At 39.3% G+C, this 22,512-nt stretch overlaps 1 protein-coding gene across 5 annotated transcripts in view; it reads left to right on the top strand.

Moving 5' to 3' along the window:
• The window catches only part of LOC127579946 (endonuclease V-like), a 102,142-nt gene that overhangs the window by 3,942 nt on the left and 75,688 nt on the right, over positions 1-22,512 (top strand). For 3 of the 5 annotated variants that reach the window (XM_052033017.1, XM_052033019.1, XM_052033021.1), the window contains 5 exons: positions 4,206-4,377; positions 7,778-7,912; positions 9,366-9,405; positions 12,494-12,606; positions 21,445-21,513. In XM_052033017.1, coding sequence (XP_051888977.1) covers positions 4,206-4,377; positions 7,778-7,912; positions 9,366-9,405; positions 12,494-12,606; positions 21,445-21,513 — 529 coding nt within the window. Of the gene's footprint in view, positions 1-602; positions 704-4,205; positions 4,378-7,777; positions 7,913-9,365; positions 9,406-12,493; positions 12,607-21,444; positions 21,514-22,512 lie in introns of all 5 variants that reach the window. The other 2 variants (XM_052033018.1, XM_052033016.1) reach the window with 2 other exon arrangements.

Below are 22,512 nucleotides of genomic sequence, written 5' to 3'. Positions count from 1 at the left end.
GATATAATCTAACAGGTGCCAGTGCCTGGATCAAGGGTATTGCTTATGACGGGGTCATGTTCCAAACTTTTCGTCTGGCAAAGGATTTCCCTTCTCTTTCCTTGCCAGTCACTCCTTTCCAGAGCTCTGGAATTGAAATTGGTCAAGGTTAGCAGGCCATGGTTTTCTGAAGGTAGGAGTAGAAATCCTCCTTGGTCTCATCCCTAACTTCCAGGATTGGGGCAAATGCGTTGATAGTTAGTATCTGGTTGCACATCGGGTGAACTGGAGACTCGTGCAATTTCTGGTGAATCACTGAGGTGCTAGACCATCTCATTCTTGGTGGCGAAGGATACCCTGTAAGTGTGGTGTTTCTCTTCAAGTTTGCCCTTCCAGCAGAAGACATACCCTCCGCTTTGTTCTGAAGCTCTCTGTTTCCTGTCCATCATGTCTCACTTGGGCTGGTGACATCTTTGTTCAAGTTTCTGAGCTATGTTAGCAGAGTGACCTTCAGGTCTGTCACTGCTGGATTTGCCCACGAGAGTCCTGATATTTCAGGTTCCATCCTTCATATTGAAGAACATGTGTGAATTGTTTAAGTGTGGTTTGTTGTTGCATACCAGGTTTCAGAGAGCTGAGCCAAAGAATTGCCAAAAAATGTCATCATACACGCAGAATCATACCTCACAGCCAACATGCCAGGCTCCTCCATCACAAGGCCAAGGTATGCCCAGATCTACCAGAGATTATGGTATTGTAGTATACTATGGATGGGTGTAGCCCTTGGAGTTCTCAGCATTGATTATAGACCCATGAAGTCTTATTACACCAGGTCAAACATGGGCAAGAAAACCTCCCTTAGCTGGTGAATGGGTGCTCCTCTAAGATGAGGAAGACTTGGAAGAATTGCTAAAAGTAACAAGGCCCAGAATGTACTGCCATCTCTGGGTGGAGGACTTCCATGGCTAACACCAAGAGGGTCTTGGTGGTACAACTACTGACCAAGCTGGAAGAGTCCCAAAGGATGTAGCTGCCACCTGAATCGGAGCAACTATATGAGGGATGACGACCTTGGCTTCAACAGTCTATCTATTACAGATGCACATGTCCATGGCCGAGAAGTGACCACCAAGGACACCATCTATCATTCTGTCTGGCATGACAATCATGCTGAATAAGATGGAATCAGACTAGATCTGGCAGCTCAAAACCAAGGACATACAATCTGTAACCTCATAGCCTGGTATGGCCTTCACTCTACCTTTTAATAAGGTGTTTGGTAAGGTTCTTCATGGAAGGCTCATTCAGAAAGTCACGTGGCATGGGATCCAGGAAAACTTGGCTGTGTGGATTCATAATTGGCTCACCCACAGAAGACAGAGGGTGGTTGTAGATGGAGCATATTCTGCTTGGAGGTCGGTGACCAGTGGTGCTCCGCAGGGATCTGTTCTGGGACCCCTGCTCTTTGTGATTTTTATAAATGACTTGGATGAGGATGTGGAAGGGTGGGTTAGTAAGTTTGCAGATAACAGGAAGGTTGATGACGTTGTGGATAGTGTAGAAGGTTGCTGTAGATTACAACAGGACATTGATACGATGTAGAGCTGGGCTGAGAAGTGGCAGATGGAGTTCAACCCGGAAAAGTGTGAAGTGATACACTTTGGAATATCGAATTTGAAGGCAGACTACAAGGTTAATGGCAGGACTCTTAGCAGTGTGGGGGAACAGAGGGATTTGGGGTCCACGTCCATAGATCTCTCGAGGTTGCTGTGGGTTGTTAAGAAGGCGTATGGTGTGTTGGCCTTCATTAGTCGGGGTATTGAGTTCAAGAGCCACAAGGTAATGTTGCAGCTCCACATAACTCTGGTTAGACCACACTTGGAGGAGGATGATGAAGGGTGACATGATAGAGGTGTATAAGATGATAAGAGGCATAGATCGAGTGGACAGTCAGAGACTTTTTCCCAGGGCGAAAATGGCTAACACGAGGGGACATAGTTTTAAGGTGATTGGAGGAAGGTATAAGGGGATATCAGAAGTAAGTTTTTTTACACAGAGTGTGGGGAGTGCGTGGAACACACTGTCGGCAGAGGTTGTGGGGCAGCTACATTAGGGACATTTAAGAGACCCTTAGATAGGCACATGAATGATAAAAAAATGGAGGGCTATGTGGGGGGGAAGGGTTAGATAGATCTTAGAACAGGATAAAATGTTGGCACAACATCGTGGGCCGAAGGGCCTGTACGGTGCTGTAATGTTCTATGTTCTAAGAGTGCAGAAAGACAGACCTAAATATGCGGTGCCAACCTACTGAAGCTGCTGTTTAGTGCAACATGTACAGCAAACAACGTGCAACAGACAGAGCTGAGTGACCCACACTCCCTGCTCAGGCTAGCTGTCTGGCAAGTTTCAGGGAGGCCTGTACACTCCAGGGCCAGTGGGCTGGTCTTTGTGAAAAAAGATTAAACAGCAAATGTTAGTTCTCTGAGAATAACAAATGCTCTGTCCATTCTTTGTTTTTATTTGCTCTGATGTATATGTGTTACTTATGACATCCCTGTGTTGCTAGATCATGTGAATCCTTGTCTTACAACAGCTCTAGCTTGGTTTGATGTGTTATAAATGCTCCTTAATCCCAATCCATCACTGCCACAGGCAGGCTAGAGGGGTTCCTTCTTCTTCTCCCCTCTTCTTTCGCCGCCGCCACCGCTGCCCTCCTATCTCCTATGTCCATTTGTCATCGAGCAAACCATCCTAGATTCCAGCTAATGCAACTCTAGGTAATTTCAATTGGAATGATACCCCAGAAGTCCAGGTATCAACTGAAAGTCTGTGCTGGATTCCCTCGAAGGCCAATGTATCTTTCCAATATACTGTATGTGGTGCCCAGAAATGCTCGTTTCCTGCTGTGGCCTAACCAGGGCTTTTTATAGCAGTGTTATGATTTCTATCCCACAGTATTCTCGGTACAAAATGGATGACCTCAAAGTTTCCTAAATTAAGAACTGTTTTCTGTGATTATACCTTTTGTTTGGTCTACCGATACATCTTTGTAATTTTATTCCTTCACCTTCTTTGCCTACAGTGTCAGCTAGCTGAGTGTCAGTGGAAGAATTTGATATGTGGCTTTCTACATTAGATACAAGTCATTAGTACAAATAGTGAACTAGCCAAATCCCCTGTCAGACAACACTAGGCAGCTTCTGCTCATAATCCTTGTCAGTTAGTTTGCCTTCCCATTATCCCTGCCCATGAATACTTCTCTCATGCTGCAGGGTTCTGATTTTCAAAACTATGTGTTGGAAAAATTATAAAATATGCCCTCCTTTCTTGCTAAAAAAAAGACTTCTTGGTTCACAGATACAGCCACACTATCTTGTGGAAGCAAATGCACCTACATACTGTACATGTAGGGATTTTGGGTGGACTGTTTTCTTTTTACTTCAACCTACACTTTGAGCATTTGTTCCTTTGGCTTCATTGAATCACATTGACATTGAATCCGTAGTGATGTTGCCATCACAGGCTGACACTTCCTGTATTTGTTCCCTGTGGATGTCCTGGGCAAGCCCCACATTTATTATGCATCCCAAATATCCCGAGAGCTGAATAGCTTGTTTGGCTGTTTCAGAGGCAGTTAAGAGTCAAACAGTGCTGGGCCATGTATCGGTCAGACAAGGTAAAAAAAAATGAATGAAGACTACTTTTTCCAAATGTCATGAGGAGCAAGAGACAGTGACTCCGAAGTGTTTGTCTTAGAATCATCTTTCTGATACCTCAAGTCAAGTCGAGTTTATTGTCATGTGCACAGGTGCAATGAAAAACTTACTTACAGCAGCATCACAGGCACATAGCGTTAGAGACACAACATTCAAAAGAAAATCATAAATTATACAAGGAAGAATACAATTAGAACAAAAAATAAAGTCCATTGTGGTGCGAAGTGGTCATAGTGTTGCTGTACTGAGGTAGTGACTGGGATTATGTAGATTGGTTCAGGAACTGAATGGTTGAAGGGAAGTAGTTGTACCTGAGTCTCATTGAAAATTCCCATGAACCAGAAGTACAAGGGAAGTTAAGCACCGCTGCATTGGCTTGTCCAGTCATTGGCCTACTAATTTTGGCAGGTTCTAAGTCCATCTTGTGATGTTTGATTAATTTATTAGCATGAATTATTTACAGTTTTACTTTGTTGCTTAAATATTGACTTAACTTCCTTCTGACAGCCAGCAGGTAGAACTGAAAAAGCATATGATTGACCACAACACCGAGGACTGGGAGAGCAATGAAGGCTTTGAAGGGTTAGAGCGTGTTGGAGGAGTGGATTTATCTTTCATCAAGGAAGATGAAGTTAATGCTTGTGCTTCGTTAGTGGTTCTCAGTTATCCTGATCTCAAGGTAAAATAAAGCATTAAACATGAAAAGGTTGTAATTGATTTACGTACAAGCTGTCATGTGTTGCCAGTCATTGCAAGGACCAGTCCCATTCACTGTGGCAGCAGCAATCTGTGCCTATTCAGCACTTTTAACATTGTAAACATCCCCATGCCCTTCACAGGAGGAGAAACAGATGATTGAAAGATTGGAAGGGTCTTGATAAAACTGAGAAGGCAAATGGTTTTGAGGAAGGTAGGAAGTGACCAACATGATGAAAGGGTTTGATAAGGCCATAAAACATAGGAACAGAATCAGGCCATTCAGCCCATCAAATCTGCTCCACTATTCGATCATGGCTGATTTATTATTCCCTCTCAACCCCATTTTCCTGCCTTCTCCGTAACTTTTGGCACCCTTACTAATCAAGAACCTATCAACCTTCGCTTTAAATATGCCCAATGACTTGGCCTCCACAGCCGTCTGTGGCAATGAATTCCACAGATTCACCACCCTCTGGCTAAAGAAATTCCTCCTCATCTCTGTTCCAACATCTCTCATCTCTGTCCTCAAGTCTGACGAGACCTACAGAATGTCGTGGCTGAAAGCCCATTTAGTAATCAGAAGGCAATGTGCACAGGTCCTGTCAGAACAATGACAATGAATGAAATGAGCCAGATCCACTCCAATTAATAAAGTGCAATATAGCATTGTATATTTAGAGGGCTTAGCGTTTTGTTTTTGATGATCGCATTCAATCTGGTTCCACCATGTTGATAAACTTAGCTGAAGTGAGCAAAATTAGATGATCACAGTAGCTGAGTGATAGTTTTACCAATGACTGTTAGCTAGAATCATGCATCCCTCATATATCTGGTTCTGAGAGGTACAATATACGAAGATATATTAAGTCCCCCTGAGTTTTAACAATTGCACATGGAGCAGAGAAGCCTATGTTTACTTTTCAAGCTCTGAAAATATCTTACACGTTGAATTTTCCCAGCCAGAATGATAGCTCTGGAACACTAGTACTTAACATTGAGTTGTTGGAACAACATTGATTAGAACATCTTGCATTGTTAATTTGCTGCAGCTACCTATCATCATGATCTGTTACTGTTAGTATTCAGCCAGTTAGAATCTGCTATATAAGCAACCGAGAGGACTATTAAAACAGTTAGTTCTACCTATTGAATTTGCAAACTTTCGTTATGGTTTGTTGGTTGGAGTAGCACAAGCAATCAGGATAATAAGGTAATGAATGTTTTACGTTTGATAGGTCCATAAGGTGAAATATTTACAATGATATTTTACCTCTGATAAGATTGGTATCAGTTTGTGTCAGTCATCTTTATGTACACCACGCTAACTGAATAATCACAAGGTAATTTTATTGTAATCCTGGGGAAGCCACCAAAATAACCTGGTCTTTGAAATGAATCAGCTTGCGTGGTGGAGAACTGTACTGTACATAAACTATGTATGGAAAATTAAAGATATTATCTTACATGACTTGTCTCATGAGTTGTTCTTACAACTGCAACAGAACACGAGTACACACCACTACAGCAGCAGTTTATTGTTCAGATGATCAAAAAATAGTTTGAATATTGGAAGGACTGACAGCTTTACAGAGATGTTAGGGATGAGATTGATGACTAGAAATAGAGAGAGTGCATGCAAATGGAACATACATTTAATCCCGGCAGGCGCTGTCATTCTGGGAAGATGTTTCTAACATCAGCTCTCTTGCTGATTGGTATTATTTGCAGAAAAATAATAATTCACAAGTGACTGCTCTATAACATATTTACCTTTTCCAGTACAAGGGCATGCAGTATTCATGCTAATTTGCCCCATGTGAGTATCAGAAAATGTTGCATAAAAATTAATCAAACAAGGTCATTGACAGACTGTCAGAATTGAACTGTACAGCTGTGTCTCTCTTTGGTGTCATGTGGGAGGAGTTAATTCAGACTACACAATTCTGAGATAATAGGAAAGGGAGAAGATGAAAAATGCTGTTGGCTAGCTATAAACCAGGATAAAAAATGAATCAAAGGTTAAAAGCAAAAGTTTTGAAAATATGATTTTTCATGAGATAGGAAAAAAGCAGAATACAATAAAATGAAAACAGAAAGTGCTGGAAACATTAAGTTAATTAGCATGTGTGGAAAAAGAAACAAACTTAACACTTCAGGTCAAAAACCCCCTGTCTTTCCAGTGCTTTCTTTTTTTATTTCATAATTCAAGATTCTGCAGTTTTTCTTATTTTAATACAATAAAATGACCTGTTTGTAGTTGATAATTACTGTATAAATGCATCTGCCAATATTGTAGATGAAATGATGCGCTGCTTCTCAGAGACCTGCAGTATGAACATATGCAACTGATGTTGCTAATATTGGACTTGTATTGAGTTAATATAAAACATCTCAATTTTCTTTTGTCCCTTTTAAAATCTGCAGTTACAACTGAGCCAGCAGCAGATGGCACCAAATTTAGAAATGTTGAAACAATTTATATGTTCTCAGCGTTTTTCCTTTCACTGGTTTCCTTGGAAACTGTTCATTCCAATTTAAGGAGTGTGTAATTACAAAATAAGAGCTGATTTTAGTTTCAAAATATTTCAGTTAAAACTATTTATCTTTCTGTTTAATTCCAGCCAATGTTAAAATTCAGAGCAGGTCATATTGTAAGCATCTACCACATATTTCTGTAATGCCTTGGCAGCATAATTATCTTGGATTTTTTTTTATTTTAATGATTAACTTGAAAACAAAAAATATGAGCATTAAAAGAAAAAGCTAAGCTCTGACATTTCATTGATGATTTCATACCCCAGGATTTGCAGATGCTGACTGATCTGTCAAATATTTCCAGCTTTTTCTGCTTTTATTTTGCATTTACATACTTTTCTTTTTCTCTTTTTATTATGATCATCTCTTTAGTGAAAATTTTTCATGATTTTATGAAAAAAACTTTACACTGTTATTGCCCTGCAGTATGAAAAACACCAGCATTCCATGAAAGTGAATCACTGAATTCTCCTCCATGCCCAAAATAACCAAAATTTCTCAAAGATCTATAGGGTAATGCAGATGAAAGAGAGTATATAGCTCTGCCTCATATGGAGTTGATGCTTGACAGAATTAATTTAAAATTAAAACTAATAAAGAAAATAACTATGTTTAAAAGTTGCAAACAACCCTTGCTGCTAACAGTGTTGATTGTTATTTGTTGAACATGACTCCTTAAACCTTCATTGTTCACTCTACGTTCAATGTTTTAAGACTGCTATGTAAAAATGGAAGTGCCTCTATGTGCATTGTGAAATAAAATGCAGGAAGAGTCACATTCATTCAAAAATTCAGTATTCATCATTGCCATTTCCATTGGATTTTACTTTCTCCATGCTGCTCAGGTAGTCTATGAGGAATGCCGGATGGTTTGTCTGACTGCCCCTTATATCCCTGGCTTTTTGGCTTTTCGGGAGACACCCTTTTTGGAAGAAGCTGTGAAAAGACTGCAGCACAAAGACCCGGGCCTTCTCCCTCAGGTAAAATCAGCATGTGTTGTTACAAACATGATCCTTGAACAAAACTGCCTGAAGCAGATCTCCTCAACACAACATTTCTAGGATAGCGAAGTTATATAATTTCAATTTTAAAACAATTGCTGCAATTAATGCTTCTCAGAGCAGTAGCCATTATCAGAAACAGGATTTCCAAAGCATTAAAACCAACCCAGTTTTATTTGTTTTACTTTGGATGATATATAAGTTCCAAAATACTTCACCTTTACATTTTGAAATGTCAATTTGATAGCTGTCTTTTCTCACTGTCACTTTCTAGATTCCCATTAATTCCATATCATCCTTTCAAAGATAAAGTTTTGGCACATCATAATTAAAAGTTGAGTTAGAGGATTTCTAGGAGATAGTCAAACTTGCAAAACTGAGCTATACTTGCCTGCATTTTAAAAGCAGTTTCAATTTATCAATAACAATGGTACATGTCATAATTGGGCAGGGAATGGGGACATGTAGGATGCATCAAGCAAAAGCTTCTTGCATTTTAACTTGCTGGAAGGAAATGGACTCATCAGCAAATTAAATGATCAAAGCAGTTACATTGAAAGAATGAAGTTCTAAAAAGATCAGCATTAACTGTAAGGAGAAAGTAGTAGAAAAACAAAAAAATGAAGTGGAAAGCATTAGTTTAATTGAAGAATTATTGCAATGTGATAAGATACAAGAAGAAAGCTTTAGTAGTCCAAGAATGTCACTTGAACCCTGAAATTGGGTTAGTGGCTTAGAATCATCAGAAGTATATGTCATAATTTCGAGTAAATATAGATGATAATGATTTTTTAAAGTCTCTTTCAACTGATGTGCGGCTGTTCTTAGTCTATTTGTTTGATGTAGATGTCTTATGATGCTGTTTGAAGTTGTAAGAAATGATTTATGACAGGTTGTTATTGATTACCTGACAAGACCCGAAGGTTTACTGTATCCATTGAAGAGCGCCACACTAATAACACGTTACTTTTAATAGTATATCTCATAGGAACATTAATATTACATACATTGCAATACAGTTGCAAAGCATAAAGATTTCCTCCTTCTGATTTAAAAAACAACAAAGAATTCTGGAAATATTCAGCAAGTCAGGTAACATCTGTCAAGAGAGGAACAGTTAATATTTCAGGTCAATTACCTTTCAACAATGTTTAATGAAGGTTTCGTTTGTGATCAAATAATTTTAAAAAAGGAATTTTTTATAGTAGTTATTAAAGAGAGAAATGAATTGCTTAAAATGACTAAAAGGAGATTAAATGTGCAGCAGGAATTCTGGTTAAACTTCACTCATACCCATGAACTTAAATATACTTTTACGCTAATTTTGTTTCTGAAAGCAAACTTTTTTTCTTGTAGATCTTTTAAAAGATACTAATGTAACATTGCAGCAGTGTCCTGTAAATATATTTAATTAACATTATTAATATTCCAGGTCATTTTTGCAGACGGAAATGGAATTTTACATCACCGAGGTATTGTTCACATTTAGTTATTATTTATTTGCCATATATTGTACAATAATCCATACAAACATTAACTTTAGCTCTTTAATGATTAGAAAATTATTTTTATCTTTAACAAATTTAAGCACTAAAATTCTTTTCACATAGGCAGTAGGTTTATTTTAAAAATGAACATGCTGGAGCCTGTGTGAGTGTCACATTCATGTATATCTAAAGTATGAGGTGTTAGTATGTTAATTAAAAAAACTAATAATAATATTTTTGCCCAGCTCACTTACATGTTTTCATTGGATGCTGCATGCTGGGATTCAATCAATTTCCATGCCTTTTTACTTAAAATAATCCTTAATCTATTCCAGGATACTGAGGGAAGCAAGGGAGGAGATTGCTGGGGCCTTGACAGAGATCTTTGTATCTTCTTTAATAATGGGCAAGGTGCCAGAAGACTGGAGAATAGTCAATTTTGTTCCTTTATTTAAGCAGGACAACAGGGACAAACCAGGAAACTGTAAGCTGGAGAGCCTTCCATCTGTGGTAGGGAAATTATTGGAGAAGGTTCTTAGGGACAAGAATTACTAGCATTTGAAAAAGTATGGGCTTATTAGGGTTATGTGAAAGGTGTGGACCAGAGGAACTCAATCCTTGCTGTATACAAGCAGAATCACTTTGGCAACCCTTGTCTTGCCTATCAGAGATACTCCCATTGTCCTAGCCATCCCTTCTCCCATTGTCTCTGCAACTAAGTTGATTTTTTTTCACTTTCCCAGTTCTGACAAAGGATCTTCAACCTTAAAAGTTAATATTTAATTCATATTATCTCTCCCCTGGACCACCTGCTGAGTATTTCCAGCATTTCTGTTTTTATTTCAGATTTCCAACATCCATGGGTTTTGATTATTAAAAAAAAGCTTTTCCTAGTTTGCCCTCTAATAGAATTCTCTAACCTGGCTGGCTACTAAGCCAGCTAGATAGCATCAATGTTGTTGAATGCAAGGCTCCCCTCCAAAAAATGCAAGACAGCATCTTGCAATGGAGATGGGTAAGTCCATGCCACTTGAGTCTTGGTGGCTCAGTTTCTTCAAGGATACATTCCTGACCTAAACATCCAAGCTATGATTAACAGGTTATTGATTATCGCTCTTCTAATTAGCAGTCTCGTCTTGCACATAAGGATATGCAGCACATAGGTTAAACTTTCTGCCACCAAAAGTGGAAGGAGATGCCTTAGATCATCGGTATCTCTTTATCATTTCCCTGTGCCTGTTAACAGAGTAGTGGGAAATAGAGCACTGAGGGAAATAGAACATGCCATTGGCATCAGTGAATGAAGAAAGAATGGAAGTAAAACAATTTATCAAAGTGGAGGTGGTGTGAAAGTCGACCCACGCTGTAATAAAGTAGACAACAACAGAACCAAGGAGCGTACGATAAGCGCTTTATTATTTAACGCTAGCGGGAGTCGCTAGCGGGAGTGAGGGATACAGAGAAGGAGTAAACAGTGTAACCCGAGCTCTGTACTGATCCCCACTCAAAGATTTACATGTTTGTGTCCCTCCTTTTATACTTAATCTAAAGATGCCTACGTGCGAAGTTGCACATACTTGGGCAGTTGCTTACAACAAACTTAGCAAAACAAGATATACCTTAAGCACTCCCAAGCACCTGCACATCTTGCAATCATAACTATAGTCACGCCATGGTTGAAGCAATAACAGCCGTACGTTATTAACCCTTACATATCCAGTTACTTTTACAGTGGGAATTTGAACTGGAATGTTGGAGAATCTTGCAAAATTTAAAAAAAAGAATAAATGTGGAGTCATCTCTGTTTAAAAGAAGGGAGGTGTAATGAAAATACCTGTTGGGTGTAGTTTCTCTTTTTTTAGCATTATTAACATTAAAATTCCATTTGCAAGTTGTTTCAAAGCCCCAGTTTCCTAGGAAAATGCAGTCTCAGATAGTGGATCTCCATAGAACTGCTAAAATCTACTATTATTTTGAAATGTCAGAAACCAGCTTTGAAGGTTTTTTTTTGCATATAAAGTGATGGTTCTTGGAAAAGAAAAACAATGTGCATGGATTTTCATCTGATTGCAAAAGTCAGAACTCCTCTGCATTTCTATAATGCTGTCTTGATTGCAAATGGAAGGCCATGGTGATTCACCCTGCTGCTATATGCATACACTCACCTTAAGCACACAAAGCCAATTTTACTTGTCCTCTTATTCCTCTTACTGAAATGAGCCACCTTAATATTCTGGTCGAGACTCAAAGTGGCATGACTTGCTGGTCTGATATGTAATCACATTGGTAACTTGGAGACACATTGATAGCATTTTGGTAAGAACGGGTAAAGACAGTATGAGGTAAACAATGTTAAAAAGGGTGCAGCTGATCTGTATGTACACAAATCTTTAGCAAGCATAGTACATTGAGAAGATTGTTTAAAAACCTCTTGGGATCTTTGGCTTAAATAGATACACAGCAAACCTCCTTGGTTTTGCATGATAAGTTTTTTGTAAGCCACTGTTTAAGTCCCAGATGAAATATTGCATTCTGTTCTAAGCACTACAGATTAGACTCCAGCAGCAAAGAAGATTTATCAGAACTGTAGCAGGGAGTCATGACTTCATCAGTGTGGGAAGACTACAATTCTCCTTTGAGCAGAGAGGGTTAAGAGGGAATTTATCAAAAGTGTTCCAGGTGTGAAGGATTTTGTTAGAGTGAATAAAATGAAAGTTTTTCCAGAGGTCAAGTGGTCATGAACCAGATACGGATTTAAGGAAAAGAGGCAAAGTAAGACTTCTTTTTAATAAGCAGAGTATCAATGCATGAAATGATGTTGGAAGCAGATTCTGTGGGGCATTGGATAAACACCGTGGGCAAGTATTTGTTATGGGGTGGAGACAGTGAAATACATTGTACATTTCTTTCAAAGAACCTGTACAGACACATACTTCCCTCAGTGCTATATGATTCTATGATTAATACACTGAAGATGTATTGCACAAATAAAGGGATAGTGCTTAATTACTCATAATCTTACAATTAAACAAAATACAATGTTATTTATTACCTTTTCATTATTGGACAACAGAATTTGGTGTTGCCTGTCACTTGGGTGTCCTGACAGACTTGCCCTGTATTGGGGTTGCTAAGAACCTTCTGCACGTGGATGGTCTGGAAGAAAAGCATCTACTGAAAGAAAAGGTAATGGTGAACTATCCAACACACACCTTTGCATCTGACATTGAAATATCACATGAATCAACTTGTTACAGTTCTGAGGTCGGATATCCTAAAACCATCCATTCAGGAATTTCAATTTGAATTCAATCTGACTCTAGCATTTTTTATAGCCACAGAAACAGTGCAGAAGAAAGTAGTTCTTTGAAAAGCATGACAGCATTGATACCCGTAAGGAACAATAAATCAAAACACTGAAGGAAGGATTTTGGCACCAACATTAATAATATAATCATTCTGCAGTTTTTCAGTTTGTTCTGAGAATATAACAAATGAAGAAATCTTCTAACGTTCTTTATACCACGCCTGTGGTCTGCAAACTGCAAAAATAAATGTCATATTTTGTCACACGAGTTTCCAATTACTGCAAGGGCTGAGACTACCATTTCCTCACTTCTCAATGCTAAATACAATTGGGTTCAAATTTCAAAATTGGCTATGGCTCAAAAACGTAGCTTCCTCTTTTCCAACACCAGCCTGTAGGTGTATCATCAGTTGGTACCTTATCTCCAAATAGAACTGCTAAATACATTGGAACAGATGTTTTAATTTGTCCCTGTTGGGTTATAAAATTAAACATTTTATATTCAGGTTCACTGTTAACCAGATAGATTTGGAATTGGACAGTTAGGTGTAAATTAACCGTCTGTCTCCTGCATCTAAATTTGAATCCAGTCCAGACTGATGAGCTAAAATGTAACATCAAGTTCCATGGACTGAATATGAGAAGTTTCAAATGTTCAAAATCACCAGACTCCCTCACAAAGACAACGGCCCATGAATGGCAATTGAACAATCTGCTGCCATTGGTTTCAACCAAGCTGGAAGTGCCAATGAAAGAATCCTGTTCAGTGCTTTTGGGGTAAATGGAGGAGCAAATACCTGGTGAGTTCTAATCAGTGACAGCTGAAAGCCTGAAGGAAATTGGTTTTAGGCAAGGATATCTGCAATAAAACTTAAAAATGTGAAAATTGTTCTTATTGTTAGAATTGTGGATACTACATTAGTTTGTAACAGCAGGATGGAATTGCACGTTATGGCAATAATTACCTGGGCTGAATCTTCATTTTCAATGCCAATGGATGGGAATTAAAAATAGAACCTATTGTGAAGTGGAAGGAGGAATACTCATTTTGGTGCGTTTTGGATTTGTAGACAATGGAAGAATGTCGCTTTAAAAACCATTTTATAAGTATTAAGCTGAACTGTGGGGAAAACCCCAGCTCAGCAGCCACTGAGTTATCACTTACCTACTTATTGACTGGAAAAAACGAACAAAATCTGGGGGTTGGGGGAGGATAAGAGAAGTTTGGTCTCTCATGGCTAGTTAAGGATAGACGTCCAGATCCTGGAAAGTGAATAAATAAATCTTAAAACATTTAGTGTAGATTTCTTCATAATAGGCTGGGTGTGATAGATATAATAAGAAGTGAATGGAATATGGTTAGAAGTCAAAGCTTGTTGTTTAGGAGAATCTAGGTGTTCATAATCATTTTCCAGAAGAGAAAAGGGACTTTGAAAAGCTGACATTGAGGTAAAGTTAAATAAGGTTGTGTGGCTCACATCAACCAACTTGTGTAGAGCAAGCACTCAACAATAGCTCGAACACATAAACTTCTGACTTCTCTGAGGTGAATGCGCTACCACTAGGTCAAGTCTGACACCATCTTTGTCTTTCCAAAATGGCAATTGCAACATTTTAAATACATTGTTTGATTAGATTAAGTGATTGAGAATATACGAGTGTTTTCTCCAGAATAGATTTCCCATGTTGCATTACATAATTCCTTTGGAGAACACAGGATAAAACTGCACCAACCAGTGCGATCAGAATCTTATATTTAATCATCAATACCATGAACGATCACCCAAGCTGTATTGCTTTCTTACATGCTAAGTGAAGACTGCAGGGCTCCATTCATCAGCCTTTGATAGACAATGTTTTCTCAGAGAAAGAGCTAACCATCCATTATTTTAAAGAATGGTACAAAGACTACCCACTGTACACTGATAAAACCACGTGCATTACAAAAGACTATAATTGGTCACTGAAGTTGGGGGACAAGGGCAGTAAAGCTGTTCAAGAGTTATTTTACATCTGTACAGAGGAAATGCATGAAGGTGAGCTTCATTCTGAGATCAGATTCCATAAGACTTCAAGGAAAATCTGGGCACCATCTGCATGATATAAAAATATTCAGGAATAGATTAGATTTTATATTTATAAATAACATATATGAGAAATTGGTGAATTTTATAGGATCTTGTGAGGCTTTATCTGGAATATTTTGTACTTCATTAGGGATTTCTTCCTTTGGCAAGTGGCAAATATAACTCAATAATTGGGAGGAGTATGAAGCAGCATCCATAGAAACTGCAGCCAAATTAGTTTATTGTCATCTTTAGACAATGTGAAAGGACTCGTAGTGGCTGAGCATTGGGAAATTTAAATTTTAATAAGGAAACATTGTCTCAAGAAGGAGTCTTTTTCATCCGATGTTCTTTAACTTTTAAATGAATACAGTTGTGAAGGACTGGAGAAACTCGTATGTTAAATTTTACAGAAGGTTCTTGATAGGGTCCCACTTTGAAGATTAGTGGTTGAGTTAGACATTGTACAAGGATACAGCTTATCTGTATCTCTGTCCACAGGCACTGACCTGCTGAGTATTTCTAACATCTTTGTTTCTTTCAGATTTTCAGCATCTACCATATTTTGCTCTCAGCTTATAGCTCTGGGCCATGATGAGCTACATTTGCCCCACCTCCTGGACTTGCTGCCAGCAGTCTATGTCTGCCACATTTAACCTCGCCAGATACTAAGGGCCAAAATGTTGAAGCCATGCCTCTGGAGTCAGGCAGTGAGCTGTAATGAGACTTTGGCAACAGCCGAGCTTCTGATACTCAGACGTTTAAAATATATTAACATTGCTTCAAAAAATATTATTTAAAAGGAAATTTTAAAATAAAGGTAATTAAAAAGGTAATTTAGAAATGATTAAAATATTTATATTGTATAAACTTTTCAAAAAGTACCTTTGTCCTTGTAATCATCATTTCCATTCAAATGAATTGAGACTCCAATCCGACACCAGGTCTGGGGTATCCCAGCAGGACAGAGTTGTCCATTTGTAGCCCAGTGACAAAGTAAAGTGAGACCTGCTGAGTATCACTGAGCTCATCTCGGACTCAACAGGCTCGGTGCCATTGGTTCTGTTGGAACTGCCAACCGCAGCAGCGCAATTCAGCCCACCGTCTTACTCTTCTATATCCTCTTCTTGATGAGGATCTAATCTGATAACATTGTGTGATGAGCTGAAAGTGTGAGGAGGAGGAAGGGGAAGATTGCCAGAGCAAATTTTTAAACCTAATTTAAATTCTAGTTATTTTGTTGAGCTTTTTTCTCTCTCCTGTTTCCTACTGAAATTGCACTGCACTGTAATTGATTTTGACAACTCACAAATTGTTATCAAGATTTTATTCCTCACTTGTATCAACATATTGGTTAGACATATGCCACCAGTAGAATGTTCACTGTACAGCTTTCTTCAGAATGTATCATATAAAGGATGTAAGGAAATGCATTATTAAGTTAACGTATTAGCCTGGAGTTTGCTGAATGGAGCCCACCAACAACATTTAATGCCCAACTGTCTCCATTTTTGCTTTGTAATAGGGTCGTAAACCATGCAGCCAGAAACAGGCCCTTTGGCCCACTATGTCTATACTGATCATCTGTGCTAATCCTATTTACCAGCACCTGGTGCAAAGCCTTCTATGCCTCAGCGAATGAAGTGCTCATCTTGATGCTGCTTAGATGTTGTGAGAGTAGCTGCTTCCATCTCCTTCTTGGGCAGTGTTTTTCAGATTTCAGCTATCCTCTGGGTGAAAAAAATTCTCCTTAGATCCCCTCTAAACCTCTAACTCCTCACCTAAACCTATGCCATTTGGTCTTTGATTAAAAAATTATGAGAGGCATACATAGGCAACTTTATCCCATGGTAATGGGGTAAAGTTGCCTATGTATGCCTCTCATAATTTTTTTATACCTCTATCAGCCCCAACCCCCCTCTACTCCAAGGAACACAAGCTAGCCTGTCCGATAGTTCCTCTTATCTGAACTGTTCCATCCCAGGCAATGTCCTGCTGAATCTCCTCTCCACCCTCTCTAGAGCAGTCACATCCTTCCTGTTGTGTGGTGACCAAAACTACACACAAAATACTCCAGTTGTGATTCCAGTCTTGCATCTTGCAGGCTGAGACTTGAAATTGAGTGGTGAGTCCCTTCGTGGCACCAGGGCCTTGAGTGACAAAATTAATTCACGTAGGCAGTCCAGAACAAGCCCTGCCGCAAAATCCTCTGAAAACAACATTGATTGGCTACAAAGTCCAGCCTCAGATTGGCAGTCAGTCAAAGTTGTCAAGATTTTTTGGTGCATTTGATAGAAACATTTAAAAAGTTCGAATCACCTGAATACGCTTTTAAATAATTAAACATTGCTGCACAAAGAACATTAGTGAAAATGTAATTTAACTGAGATTTTCTCTTCTTGGTCGCAGTTGTAAAATCTCCATTTAAGTGTTGATCTTGCAGATCCTGCACTAGGTCTGACCTGGCTTAGGATATGTCAGCAGATTCCCCAGGAGCCGTCCAGCATGCTCCACCATTAGATTCCATGTGGAATCCAGTGATGGAGAGCAGCCAGGGAATCGCTGACAGAGCTCAACCACCAGGCTTGGGACTTCTACACAGCAAAGGTAAATGCAGGCAGCCCCGTGCAAAATTCAGGCTGTTGAACTTCTTGTTGCTTTTTATTGTCTGCATGAATCAAATTATGTGATTACTTTGACTTGTTGACAGGTATGACTTTTGGAAGACTATTTATAATTTTGATAGACCGTATCATACTTAAACCTGACTTACGTAGGAATTACAGTGCAGCAGTCGGTCACTTGTTCCAGCTACTCTGGTGTTCATCCTTCACACTACTTTGCTGGTGCATTCAAAAACCTCAGAACCATCTCACATTTCCTGACATTGATTTTTGTATGTCAGCATTTTCCCCATCCTTATCAGTATCTTTCTCTGGGGCATCAGAACCGATTGCTGTTCCTTCTATTTTCAGTGCCGTTGACAAATTTGGAACCAGTCTTTCTCTCATTATCTTCACACCATCCCTTGGTTCGTTCTCCAGGTCATTTATGGTCTCAGAATAGTATCCTACTGAATGCTGTTACCCACTTCCAAGCGTTGAGAAGCTGTCAATAACTTCCTTTGTTTCCCCCCATACCAATTTTTAATTGTCACTTTATTCTGGTCCCCTTAATCTTAACCAAACCTGCCTGTGCTGAGACTTCACAAAGGCTTTCAGAAGACCACCAAATACCACACTTACTGCATATTCTCCGTCAACAATATTGGCCATCTCCTCACAGAGCTCTTCCCATCCCTTTCAATTGTTGGTTATTTCATTCTTCATTAAATATTCCATTTTTTTTCCTGCTGCAGATGTTAAATGACCTGTCGCCAGCTTGGTTAGTTATTTTTGCACAGGGTTATTACATGAGTTACTTGCAGATCCTCCTGGGAGGAGAACAGCATCTGCATTGTATTTAACAACAGTTTTTGTAAACTTGTGCTGCCAGCATCTTTATGACTAAAGTAACCTGGTGCTTGAGATGAGTAAGTGAGTGGTAGTGATATATAGATCTGAGTGTACTTTTTCAGCAATACCTTCAGCTGAGTAATAGAAGACAAATGTAAATGCAAAGAAAAAAGTACACTTGCTCTCAGTGACCAGGCTTTACAGAGTACCTGTCAGTTCACATTCTCAAGCCAGCTTGAAATAAGACCTTATATTTATTTCCTGTGTTTTGTTCAATAATGAGTTTCTCTACAAGCTCTTTGGCAGGATTGTGTAATTTAGTCTTTATTGATGAGTAGCAATATCACTGAGCTGTTGATTACAAATCATGATTGTCCATAATTTACTGATGTTCTTTAGTAAAGTCTTACTTCAGCACTGCCCGTACAATAAGGGAAATGGGAAGAAAATAAGCTTAGAGTGAAAAGTATTTTCAAAAATTCAGCTGTCACCTTAACAGAAATGCATATATATATAAATCAATTACATAAAGCCACTTTTGTTAGGATGAGCATCTTTTCTAAACCAAATCTGAGGAAAATAGAGTGGGAGCATAGCAAGATAGCCAAGACAAAGAACAGATCATGCAATATAGCAAGGCAAAGACATGTTTGCAGTTCATCTTTTCATACCTATTCTTAGGCTCATTTGTAGAGTTGGTAACTATGGAAAAGTGCAGAGCTCGTTCAGTGTTTCTTTTTAACCTAAGTTGCACTCTTCAAAGAGAAAAAGTGCTGCACTGCATACATGATAAAAAATCAGGAGCAAGAGTAGGTCATACAGCCTTTTGAGCTGCTTTGCCATTCAACAAGCTCAGAACTGATCTCATCTTGGCCACAGATCCAATTTCCAAGTTGTTTCCCATAACTTACGAGTCCCCACTGACCAGGAATTGTTCTTCCTTGGCACTGATTACTTTCAACAATTCTCTGAGGTAGAGAATTCAAGAATCTCTGCAAGAAGAAATTCCTCATCTCTCCATCTGAACTGGGTGTTTCCATTTTCTGCACCTTGTCCCCTAGTTCTAGATCCCCCCTTTGAGGGAAACGTCAAGGGAAATTATCAAAATGGAGAGAGACTGCAAATAAGTGAAGTACAGAGGGATCTAGGCATTCTAGTGCATGAATCACAAAAAACAAGCATGGTCAAGAAGTTGTTAAGAAAGCAAGCAGCATTTTGGCCTTCATTGCAAAGGGCTTGGAGTTTAAGAATAGGGAGGTTTGGTTGCATTTGTACAGGGTGTTCCTTCACCTGGAATGCTGCATACAGTTTTGGTCCCTTACCTAAAAATAAATATATACTAACATTGGAGGCAGTACAAAGGAGGCTTATTCCTCGGGTGAGAGGGTTGTCCTACCAAGAGAAACTAAATAGTTTGGGCCTGTACTCCTTGGAGTTTCGAAGAATGAGGGTGATCTTATTCAAAGGTAAGCTCCTAAGGGGGCTCAACTGGGTAGGTGTTGAGATGTTTTCACTAGTGAGTGAGTCTCAAACAAGGGGACATACAGTAAGTACAATGTAAGGTACCTGTCATTTAAACTGAGGTATATTGAAATCTCTTCTCACAAGAGGGTAGTGAATCTCTGGAATTCTCTGCCCTGGCAGATGGTAGAAGCTGGATTATTAGAAGTATTTAGAGTGGAGGCGGATAAATATTTGATAGATCGAGGAATAGAGGGGTATGGAGAAATGGCACAGAGGAGAAGTTGAGGCCATGATCATATTGACTGGCCAGGCAGGGTTGAAAGACCTGATGGCCTATTCCTGCTCCTATTTTCTTGTGTTCTTGTGTGTCCTGTCAGTGTCTCGTATTGGAAGTATCTCATGGTAAATGCTTACCTCTCTCCTAACTGTTCTGGCATTCCTTGCTTGGAGGATTGGGAGCTTACCTCTCCTATTTTATCTGCAACACTATTACTAATTATTTTCAGTATTTTAAAGCCAGGCGCAGAATGTCCATGGTCTGACAGTAGTCCTGGAAGTGAAGTGACTGCCATGTGTGGGGGGAAAATCCATTATTAGATTTTGAAGCAGGAACTGATTATTAATTACTTCATTTCTGACAGAAGTGTATGGTCACAGTCATTTTGTATAAAAGTAAGGAAATGTTGATGAGGCTCTACAGGGCACTAGTGAGGCCTCATTTGGAATACTGTGTGCAGTTTTGGGCCCTTTATCTTAGGAAGGATGTACTGATGTTGGAGAGGGTTCAGAAAAGATTTACGAGGATGATTCCCGGAATGAAAGGGCTTACTTACGATGAGCGTTTTTCGGCCCTTGGACTGTTCTCACTGGAGTACAGAAGAATGAGAGGGGACCTCATAGAAACATTTAGAATGTTGAAAGGATTGGACAGAGTAGATGTGGTTAAGCTGTTTCCCTTGGTGGGTGAGTCTGGGACTAGAGGGCACAATCTTACAATTAGAGGGTACCGGTTTAAAACAGAAATAAGGAGAAATTTCTTTAGCTAGAGGGTAGTGAAATTATGGAATTCTTTGCCACGTACAGCCATGGAGGCCCAATCATTGGTCGTGTTTAAGGAGGAGATTGATAGGTATCTAATTAGTCAAGGTATCAAGGGATATGGGGATAAGGCCGGAAATTAGGACTAGATAGGAATAGTTTTAGTTTAGCTCATGGAGCAGACTCGATGGGCCGAATGGCCTACTTCTGCTCCTTTGTCTTGTGATCTTTTTCCCAGGGTAGGGGAGTCTAAAACTAGAGGGCATAGGTTTAAGGTGAGAGGGGAAAAATGTAAAGGGGACCTGAGGGGCAAGTTTTTCATATAAAGGGTTGCGGGGATATGGAACGAGCTGCCAGAAGAAGTGGTAGAGGCGGGTACAATTACAACATTTAGAAGACATTCGGACAGGTTCTTGGGTAGGAAAGGTTTAGAGGGATATGGGCCAAATGCAGGCAAAATGGGACTGGCTCTGGAAGGCACCTTGGTCAGCATGGACAAGTTGGCCCGAAGGGCCTGTTTGCATGCTGTATAACTCCATAACTCCATGAAAAGAAAGATAAATTGAGACTCTTCGCATTCATCACAAGAAGTATCAGTGGTACAAGAAGAGAAGTTTGTTATTTCTTAAGTCAGTCAATAATATAATTACATAATAGATATCGTTTCATATAAACTCTTGCATTTATTTTGTAGATCAAAGACCTTCATGAAAGAGGAAACACTTTTACACTAACTGGAAGCTCTGGGAAGGTTTTGGGCATGGTAGGTCTTTGCTTATAAGATATATAATGAGGTGCAAATGGTTTTAAGGATCGCTCTTGTGGACTGTAGTGCAATTATACTGGGGTTAAAAAAAAATCAGAAAAACTCAAAAGTGATCACTTTGATTACGTCTCAGGAATTGGTTTTGCTTTCTGGTGATTGGAAACATTTATTTATTGAAGCAAGAAGTGCTGGGCACACTTAATGTAGCAAACCAGTAAATCACAAATATACATTATAACAGCAACTTCACTTCAGAAGTGTTTTGCTTCATTGGCTGTAAGGCTCTCTGGGATGTCCTGAGGTTATGAATGCTGCTATATAAATTAATGTTCTTTCTTAACGGGTAAGCCAGGGATCTACAAACTGGTGAGCCTAACATCAGAGAGGGAAAAGTTACTGGAGGAGATTCTGAGAGAGAAAGGAATCTATCTGCATTTGGAAAGGCAAAGACTTCTTAGGGAAAGTCAACATGACATTATGTGTGGGAAATCGTGTCTCACGAATTAGATTGCATTTTGTGATGAGGTGAGCAAGAGGGTCAACAAGGGCAGGGCGGTAGACATTGACTACATGGACTTTAGCAAGGCTTTTGACAAAGTCCTGCAGGGTAGACTGGTCCGGGCGGTGAGGTCACATGGGATCCAGTCAATTGGATACAAAATTGGCGTGGTGAAAGGAGTCAGAGGGTGGTGGTGGAGGGTTGTTTTTCACATTGGAGGCCTGTGACCAGTGGTGTGCTGCAGGGATCAGTGCTGGGCCCCCTGCTGTTTGTCAGATATATTAATGATTTGAATGAGAACATAGATGGCATGATTAGTAAGTTTCCAATGACACTAAAATTGGTGGTGTGGTGGACAGTGAAGATGGTTGTCTAAGGTTACAACAGGATCCAGGTCAAGTGGGAAAGTGGACAAAGGAATGGCAGATAGAACTTAACTCAGACACGTGCAAAGTGAAGCATTTTGGGAAGTTAAACCAGGACAGGACATACACAGT

The sequence above is a fragment of the Pristis pectinata genome, chromosome 18, assembly GCF_009764475.1.
Source record: "Pristis pectinata isolate sPriPec2 chromosome 18, sPriPec2.1.pri, whole genome shotgun sequence".
NCBI lineage: Eukaryota > Metazoa > Chordata > Chondrichthyes > Rhinopristiformes > Pristidae > Pristis > Pristis pectinata.
This window is presented reverse-complemented; position numbering and strand designations above follow the sequence as displayed.